This window comes from Siphateles boraxobius, unplaced genomic scaffold (assembly GCF_051911475.1).
Source record: "Siphateles boraxobius isolate OS27281-9 unplaced genomic scaffold, OSU_SipBor_1 22, whole genome shotgun sequence".
NCBI classification, from domain to species: Eukaryota; Metazoa; Chordata; class Actinopteri; order Cypriniformes; family Leuciscidae; genus Siphateles; species Siphateles boraxobius.
Window position 1 is genome coordinate 40,782,501 of NW_027508833.1, and position 10,000 is coordinate 40,792,500.

The 10,000-nt window shown below is 41.2% G+C and overlaps 1 protein-coding gene across 9 annotated transcripts in view; it reads left to right on the forward strand.

Moving 5' to 3' along the window:
• The window catches only part of meis2a (Meis homeobox 2a), a 76,596-nt gene extending 68,542 nt beyond the window's left edge, over positions 1 to 8,054 (forward strand). For 3 of the 9 annotated variants that reach the window (XM_077240166.1, XM_077240168.1, XM_077240167.1), the window contains exons 10-13: positions 509 to 567; positions 1,769 to 1,858; positions 3,008 to 3,093; positions 5,630 to 8,054. In XM_077240166.1, coding sequence (XP_077096281.1) covers positions 509 to 567; positions 1,769 to 1,858; positions 3,008 to 3,066 — 208 coding nt within the window. In that variant the 3' untranslated portion in view covers positions 3,067 to 3,093; positions 5,630 to 8,054. Of the gene's footprint in view, positions 1 to 508; positions 568 to 1,747; positions 1,859 to 3,007; positions 3,094 to 5,629 lie in introns of all 9 variants that reach the window. The other 6 variants (XM_077240165.1, XM_077240163.1, XM_077240164.1 and 3 more) reach the window with 4 other exon arrangements.
• The last annotated feature ends 1,946 nt before the right edge of the window (positions 8,055 to 10,000 follow it).

The following is a 10,000-nucleotide window of genomic DNA, read 5'->3' on the forward strand; positions in this document are numbered from 1 at the left end:
GTGAAGAATGATGAAATGGAATGTTCCCTTTACGGTTTAAAACGTTTAAAAAACTGACTCCGGTCCATCTCGAGTTCAAATCCATGACTATATTTTCTATGAATAGTTGAGACGAGTCCATCTCCAGTCTGGCTTCAGCATTCATGTGGAGAGCAGTTCAGCTCATATGACAATCAATCCAAACCCTTCTCTCAAAGTTATTAACAAAGCTTCTTCCAGAATGTTCGTCTAAGTTATCTGGTCTTTAAGAATCCTCTCAAAATGTTAGCACAAAAATATTATTTATACATCGTTCATGGAATGTTTTTTAAATGTATCTACTTGTTTCGGAACATTCAGAGAACATTCTAAAGTAACGTTCCATAATGTGTGAAGAATGTTGAAATGAAATGTTCCATTAACGTTCACTTAACCAAGAAGAAATGGTTTAAAACGTTTAAAAAACTCTGACTCGAGAGGTTTGTGATGGCAGCGGATGTAACTGCTCGTGTTTGTCTTGTGTTTTCAGGTTCATCAACGCCAGAAGAAGAATAGTGCAGCCCATGATTGACCAGTCAAATCGAGCAGGTAAACATCTTCATCATGAGTCACACCACAGAACCAGCAGGACGAATCTAGCGGGACGTTTCTCCGGGACATTAGCACGTCTCAATGCTAATTGGCCACATGAGAACTTCACAGTAGTTCTGTTTCTCTTTGTGTTACGGTACATTAGAAAGTGATTTGCATAATCATGCATGAATTCACAGCAGAAACAGAAGGGAAATTCTCTAGTTGTTGAGTTATTGGAGGCTTGATGATGTTGTTGTGCAGATTTGAGTTGGAGGATGTACAGTGAACACTGGGACGAAGAGTAAACATCTGATAGTGGATGCATGAAGATACAGTGTGTCTAGATCTCTGAGATGTTATGATCAGGGTTTGAAATCAACACGTACAAATCAACAGTGGCGGGAAACGCTGTCAAATCACGAGCCAGTTTGTCATGTTACTTATTATATTTACTCACTTTGCTGTAGGAGTTCGTGTATGTCTAATCTGTGCAGATTTCATCATGATATATTAAATACAGTGAATTGTGCAGAATCTGCTCATATCTGGCGTTCTTGAACACACACGTCACTACACAACAAATAACAGCGCGCTTGTTCATTAACATTGAAGCAATAATGAGGATTAAAAAACTGTTATTTTCCAATATCCTAATTTTCCTGATGTTCTCTGTACTGTATTGATCTGTCCTCCTAAAACACACGTTTGGTGATGAGGAGGAAAGAGGAAGAGGAGATGCTGGATGACAGGATTTAGTTTGAATTAGAAATTAACGTAAAATTTGGATTTCATACATTCACATACTGTATGTATATATATATATATATATATATATATATATAAGCAGTGATGTAGTTAATCTGGTTCATTTCTTTCTTTTTTTTTGGCTAGTAGAAGTTCTGAATGGCCGCTAACTTGAAAAGTTAGAAGCCAAATTGGCCGGTGAGCGAGAAAGTAAATTTCAAACCCTGGTTATGATGCCAGAGAAGCGGGTCTAGAGTCGCAGTCTGTTCAGTGTTGTCGTCTCAACCCTCTCTCGTCCTGTTGTTGATGCATGTTGGAGACTGCCAGAAGACGTGTGTGTGTGTGTGTGTGTGTGTGTGTTTGGGCTGCTGCTGCTGCTGCTGGGATAACGCTGATTGTCTGGTGTGTCTTCTCTCTTCTTCCCCTGCTGTCCACGCTTGACTTCAATCAGGTTTTCTTCTTGATCCTTCAGTGAGCCAGGGAGCGGCGTACAGTCCCGAGGGCCAGCCGATGGGCAGCTTCGTGCTCGACGGGCAGCAGCACATGGGCATCCGGCCGGCAGGTGAGAGCGTCCTCCGCCTCCAGATCTGTCCTGTGGCTCGTGTGCGTCTCATAGCTTCTAGTGATCATACACACACTGGCCCCTAGTATACACCCGGTGCAATGCAGCGCCAGGCGCGACGCAAGTGTGTTTAGCTAGTTCCAGCCCGATGCAGTTCACATTTTCTCGTCCTGCGCCACATTGTTTAAATAGCCAATGCGCCGATCTGTTCTGATCTGAGCACCAGGTGTGTGTTCAGGCTCATTGTTGGAGTGTTAGTATTTTGAGGAACTGAATACGGCGCAATCGGCACAGTATTTTTTCGTTATTTAAAGAGCGCGTTAGTAATGAGCGTATAGGCGGGTCCACAACACATGTACACGTTCTCCGTAGATGTTCTCGCTTAAACCTCGCGCACAAGCGGATCCGCTGAGATATCAACCTCAAATGTAGAACACAACTTGTTTTGATTTTCTTGCAGTTTTATAGTTAGACATGTTTCATTAAATATATATATTTAATATAAAATATTGTTCATAAATCATTTTCATAAGCGTAAACCTCTGTAACATTTTTTTGATTCCACTTTTTAACCTTTTTTTTACTTCAACAATAATCTGTCATGGGTCTTCTTTAAAATAATCCCAAACTCAAGTTTTTATGACAGTTTTATGACACAGTTTTTTATGACAGTTGGGTCACCGTTTTGGTCATTATTTACCAAAAATGTTGGGTCATTTTTTTAAATCTTTGGACAATTTCTAGTAACAACCCGGCTGTTGGGTTAAATACTTATGTTGTATGTACACTTGTGTAGTTTGAATTTATGTACACAATTCTGAATATTTACATTAAATTCTAGACTCCCCAAAATTTAGTTGGTAATTAAAAATATATATTCATTGAGACATATTTATTGTTTTATCAGGTAAACAATCTGTATTTGAAAATAAAGTGTATTTTCTTTATAAAAATAATTAAAATAAATAGTTAACTTAACTGTTTGGTTACTTTTGCATTGCATACCAATGCATTGGGTTAAAATAACCCACAGTTGGGAAGGTGCTATACCACCCCATTGTTGGGTTACTCGTTGTTTTTTTTTTAACCAGACATTATGAAGTGTGTGTGTGTGCGCTGAACTCTGACGGTGTGTGTGTGTCTCTGCAGGTCCTATGAGTGGCATGGGCATGAACATGGGCATGGACGGCCAGTGGCACTACATGTAACGGCTCTACAGTAAAGAAAAGGGGGAAGTAAGTACACTAGCACTCGTTCTCTTCCTCCGCCTTTCTTTCAGGAGTCTTTCCTGTCCTTTTCCTGTCAGAATTCCCCTGAAATCCCAAAATAACAGCATAGACGCTAGGCTTTACGACCGTCATCACGAGTCAGGTGAGACGCGGGTCGTGCAATGTTTCCACAAAAAAAAAAAAGGCAGGAAAGCACTAAAGTGGAATTTATTTATCGGCGCGCTCAACGTCTCACGCGGCCAATGCAAATGTTGGACATTTGGGGGGGAAAAACTGGCATCTCCTGGGGTAGAAGATGACGGGGTGAAATTAAGCGGGCTCCAGTGAAGCGATAAAAAAGGAGAAGTGAAACTGTCCTCGGAGTGACATAAATCCGTCAGGGGAAGGATTGATGCCCAAATTATCTTATATGCAAAGACGGGAACAGCGCAGTACATTACGCTCCCGGAGAGAGATATAGAGACACGGGTGACACGGCCATCCTTCACCGGGGAAGCGCCTGCCTTTTCCTTTTTTTACTGGGAATGGAATGGGAATATCAGCGTAGGCTACAGGAAAAATGCATTAAAGAAGGAGCGTGTGTAAAAGCGCTTGCGTTCCTCGTCTGATTAAGCTTCCCGCCACTGACATTTGAGAAATCAAGACGTATGGCGTCCCAAAGGTGGCAGGGCAGAGAAGATTTTATTTAACACCTCTACTTCTTGCTCAATGAGCCTCAATATAATAACACTTGGCTTGATTAAAAGAACCCTTTATATGTAAATAGACAGCGGGTTCCTGTAGGTCAGGATAGCGAAGCTGCGCGTTAATAGACTCAGAAACACGTTCACTAAAACAGCCGCGGAGACAACATTTGCTCAGCTTGGGTAATTTTTAATACGGTGCGGGATAATTCTCAGACTATTTAATTACGTAACATATTTTATGCTTCATGAGCAATTAGATTAATAGCTTAATACGGAGGAATATTAGCCATCTCTGATTCGATTACGCACAGCACAATATGGTGTGTTTGCGGTGTAATTATGATGTGTGACGGAGCGATCAGAGAGGTGTGCTGTTACTGAAGAACACACATCTACATGACGCCGCTTTATGCACCTTTAACAGGAGCTTTCACTAGTTTCATGAGCTTTAATACACACGTGCACATCAGAATGAGGCCTGATGACCCTGGCGTGACCCCGACCCCTCCTGTAAACCACTGTTGTTAAAGACCCCGGGGTCACGGTACAAAACACTGACGTATCTGATTCCCAACGCCACACACGTATTTCACTCGCACACAATGCATCTCTGCTGCTATTAAAGGTGCTTTTAAGTGTTTTTAGCTTTTACTATGAATATGTCAGCCTTAAGGTTATGAATAATCTTCCAAAACAATGACAAAATTCGCATTTAGGAGATATAAGCATTCAAAACTTACAGTGTCTCACTTCCGCTAAAATGGATCAGGGATTTTTATGACATCACCGCTTCTCATCACATCTTCTGTCCAATCACATGCTCTCTAGAATCTGAAGCTCCGCCCCCTCTGCTAAAAACACCACCTGACCAGAGCGAGCATTGACAGTGTTGATCAATATGTGTTGGATTGTGTGTTCGGTTGCTCAAACGCTCCAGTTTTATTCTGTTTTCTACTGTACGCTGGTTAAGAATGAAATGGCTAGAATTTATTCACATCTCTACTATTGAATCCAGTGTATCATCAGCGCTCGATTCACTTCCATGGTGCTGTCAGTCTGTGAGGGAAACTAAACGCTATTGGCTGTTTGAAAAGGGGGAGGAGCCATTCAATAAGTCCCGCCTTAGCTTCGGTTTCAGTGGAAATTACGTCAACACATCAAACAAAGCTGCGCGATCCATCACTATATTCGCCCGGGATTCAAATGCTGACTGATAGTTTTAGTATTATGAGGATGTTTCTGCAAGATTCACATCGCTTTTGCGCCAGCAACGCCAACGTCAAGGGTTCGACTGATGCATGAACAGTCAAATGAACTCAACGTCATGTGAAGTGAATCTCGGTATCTTCTAACACACGCTGAGCAGAGACACGCCGTTATAGGGGTGTACCAATATATTGTGTATATCGTCGCAATACAAAAATGCATCAATATGTATCGTGGATAGTGACAAAATGTATTGTGTATAATGTAATATATACACATGTAATATAATTGTGTAAAAAGGTTGCGTTAGCAATTAAAGAAAAAAACACTTCAGCTAAATATGATCAGGTCAAAGTGTCTGAATAATTTTTGGTCCCAAATTTTTATAATTTTTACTGGTAGTCACTGTATAAAGAGTTTTTGGGTATAATATGTCACAGTTTACTTTATTTTGCTCTCCTCACTTACATAAATGAACTATAGTGTCCTGCACACACTAGTGAAAAAAATGTGTCTCTATTGTCCTGTGCATTGGGTTTCAGCACCAAGTCCAAGCCTGTTCATTTACACACACAATGTAGAATCAAATTTAGCATTTTAATCATTATTTGTTAACCTTTTATCATATGTCATATGTCTCTGAATCTCAGGTCTGCGAGGAGTGTGTGTTCCTCACCGTGGTCCTGTGGGCATGAGCATGGCATCACCGACCCACCCACCGAAACCACCAAACCATCAACCCACCGCCCAAATCGACCCACTGAATACATCAAACCCACCGACCCAATCGACCCACTGAATCCACCAAACCACCGAATCCACCAAACCACCGAATCCACCAAACCCATCGACCCGACGAATCCACCGACCCAATCGACCCACTGAATCCACCAAACCAACCGAATCCACCAAACCACCGAATCCACCAAACCCATCGACCTGACGAATCCACCGACCCAATCGACCCACTGAATCCACCAAACCACCGAATCCACCAAACCCACCGACCCAATCGACCCACTGAATCCACCAAACCACCGAATCCACCAAACCCACCGACCCAATCGACCCACTGAATCCACCAAACCAACCGAATCCACCAAACCACCGAATCCACCAAACCCATCGACCCGACGAATCCACCGACCCAATCGACCCACTGAATCCACCAAACCACCGAATCCACCAAACCCACCGACCCAATCGACCCACTGAATCCACCAAACCACCGAATCCACCAAACCCATCGACCCACCGAATTCACCGACCCAATTGTCCCACTGAATCCACCAAACCCATCGACCCGACGAATCCACCGACCCAATCGACCCACTGAATCCACCAAACCACCGAATCCACCAAACCCACCGACCCAATCGACCCACTGAATCCACCAAACCACCGAATCCACCAAACCCATCGACCCACCGAATTCACCGACCCAATTGTCCCACTGAATCCACCAAACCACCGAATCCACCAAACCCACCGACCCAATCGACCCACTGAATCCACCAAACCACCGAATCCCCCAAACCCATCGACCCACCGAAATCACCGACCCAATCGTCCCACTGAATTCATCAAACCCACCGAATCCACCAAACCACCGACACAATCGACCCACTGAATACACTGAATTCACCGATCCACCAAACCCACTGAACTGATCGACCCACCGACCACATCGACCCAATCGACCCACGGAACCCCTCGTCCTCCTCGACCCGTGTGGCCATGCTGAAGCACAGACACCAGAACTGACCACGACTCTTCCGGACCCGACCAACACCATCCCGGATCACGACCCGGACAAAAACCCCACGAAAGATTTGTGAAGGAAAAGACAAAAGCGGTGAATAGAAGCTTCACCTGGAACTCCAGTGGAGCTGTGATCGTTTTTTTAATCTTGTGAATTTTGTTACTTCCGTTGCTGGAGGACCAAGAGCTGACGACGAAACACTTTGTAAAGTTTTGGGTGTCTGTTCGAATCAACAGAGGATGTTTGAACTTGTTAATACACACGCACGCACACACTCAAACATACACACACACACACACACATATGATAAAGAAGAAAAAGAAAAAAAGACAAAAGAGACTCCAAGAGTTCAAACTACTGTAGTATAAGCATAGAAACTAAATTAAATCTTGTACATTTGTATCACTTGCGTTGTTTCCTGAGCTAGTCCTAGAGTAAAGCCTGTTGTTCACACTGTGTGTGCTGATCCCGAAGCAGAGGAGCTCCGATCGCAGGAATAACCGGAGAACGGATGATTATTCCTCCTCCATCAGTTCCTGCCGATTGAAGCCGCTCTCTTCTCTTCTCTTCTCTTCACGACACCCTCATCCTTTCTTTCCTCATGCATTTCCCCCCTTCTTTGGTCCATGAATGAATGTTGCCCTGTAGGTGAAGTTCTTTGTTTGAATTGCCCAAGCACTGGATTGTGTTGCTTTTATACGTTTTTATTTTATTATTAATATTATTATTATTAATATTATTAATTTTGTATCATGGACTCTCAGAGTAAGAGCCTTATGAAGGACGTGTTTCCTGGAGAAAATCCAACATCCTACAGCAGTTTCACGCCTGGGGATCAATATATATATGCATACTACATATATATATATATATATATAATCTGCCATATATGGACGATACCGACACGCGGTTCTCTGGATTCTTTGGCACATACAGAGGAGAAGCGATCGCGATGTGAAAAACTTTAAAAGGATGAAAAAAAAAGAACTTAAATTATGAAAAGCTCAAAGCTCGGAGAGAAGCTGAGAGAATATTGTAAGAAACTTCGTACAGAGTTCAGTCTATTAATTGTTTCATGTTAGATATTCTATGTGTTTACCTCAATTGAAGACGAATGTTTTTGCTAGTTTCAGATCTGCTGTGGCATTGATATTGTATGTCCATGAATCCCTTCCTCTCTCAGCACGTGCTCCACTAGAAGATGAAATACTGTCTCCCAAAAACATTCAATACTTGTATGAGGACTGTGGCGTAATGTTTCAAGGTGTTCAGTCACAAATGCTGTAATAAATATTTCATTTTTGATTTTGGTAGATTCTTGTGTGCTGTGCAGTGTGTTGCAAATCAGATGTGGAAATGATGATATAAAATCCTTATCATTCCTATGTAATATTGCAGAAATCGGCCAGTTTTCCAGTATTGTTGTTTTAATTTCGACTGTTAGTTTAGATGGAGGTTGTGAATGAAAGAGTCTCTGCTGCGCCTCCTGCTGGTTCATCTCTGCATTTACACAACATTACTTTACTAAACCACTAATACACGCGTTAATGGCCGTAATACTGATGACGACGCACACGTGCGTAATTCAAATACGGAATTAAATGCGCTGAACACATTAAAACATTTCCAGATAAATCTTGTGGAAGAAGAAAAAAACCCGTTGAAATAGGCAAATGTTTCAAGGGCTTGATGTGAAAGTGGATCTTTCCTCATTATTTTAATGTTTAATATGTTTGTTCTGAAAATGTACTGAAGGGTTCGTTTGCACGGAGTCTCGTTTTAAAGATCGATAAAAGAAAATTTAATTTTTTCCCCAAAGCAGGAAGTGTTTCAATATTTTTAAAGCCCAGTTACATTATTATTAATAATAATTAAAATGTACATAAACAGTAATAATTATTTACAAAATAATACTATTGAAAATATGTGTCTATAACTAAATATCCAGTCATTAAAATAGAGATTGTGCTGTTTTTACACGCGCAGATCCTGCAATGACACGAAATAAAACCGCTTAGAGCTTCATTTATATTATTAAAATAAAGATTTGACTAGGACTAAATAATATGCAGTCTTTAAAATAAAGATTTGTGTTTTGCGCTGCGCGTGATGCGATTTATTCTCGGCCTTTTAATATACGATTAATTCTTTATGCATTTATTCGCAAAGATTCACAAACGGACATTTATCATTTTAATGGATAAATTAACAAGCCTTCGAGAAAAAAAAATAGACGTGTGAAAGATTTAATTTGAAATTGTAGAATATGAGCAGAAAGGAAGAAAGGAGAGTGAAAGGAACTCGATCACTGTGAGCTGATTTTAATATTAATAGAGGACAGGAGGCGGGCTGTATTGAGCCTGTGACAGGAATGATGGATGATCCAGCCTTCATCATCACCATCATCATCTTCCTCATGTCAGAGTCACGGGAATGTAAGAACACAAAAGCACACAAACTCTTCACAAAACAAGGAGAAAACGAGCAAGTCGATTCGGATCGGATGATTTTCAGCGCGTGTTTGTTCACGATCTCAATGATGAAGATGAAGATGATGACGAACTCTCTTGTTTTATACACACATCGGCTTTAATGCAGAGACCCTGTTCGGCATCTGCTGTGTGTGTGTGTGTGTGTGTGTGTGTGTGTGTTTGCGGGGCCCCGGGGTCACGCGCAGAGGCCCCTGATCATTAATCACTGTCAGCATCACAGTGATTCTCTATTGATGAGGATAATGACATTAGCTCACAGTCACTGATCAATAAAGCACATGCAGAGGAATAATGCGACTCTCTCTCTCTCTCTCTCTCTCTCTCTCTCTCTCTCTCTCTCTCTCTCTCTCTCTCTCTCTCTGTTTTTCATTTAAAAACAGTGTTCGGAGTAAAACAACACTGAAACTAAATCTGAAGATCTTCACATGATCTCAAACTACAGTATTATTTCACACTCCACCGACAGAAACCTCTCTAATAATTAATAACTGAAGATTTATTAAATGACGCCATCAGCACACATACATATTTATTTCACACCGGCAATTATGAAGATTTTAAAACGCATACAGTATTTATGATGAGCCTGTACGATATATGTTAGGCCTATAGTATCAGTATAAGCAATGCCCGGGAAATATAGCTTATTACATGCTATTATTGTTATTATTAACATTGTTATTAATTTGAGTAGCCTATTGATATTATGGTTTTAATTGTTTATTGTATTTCCTTTTACAATTTAAAAATTTCGTTGTTTTTTTAGG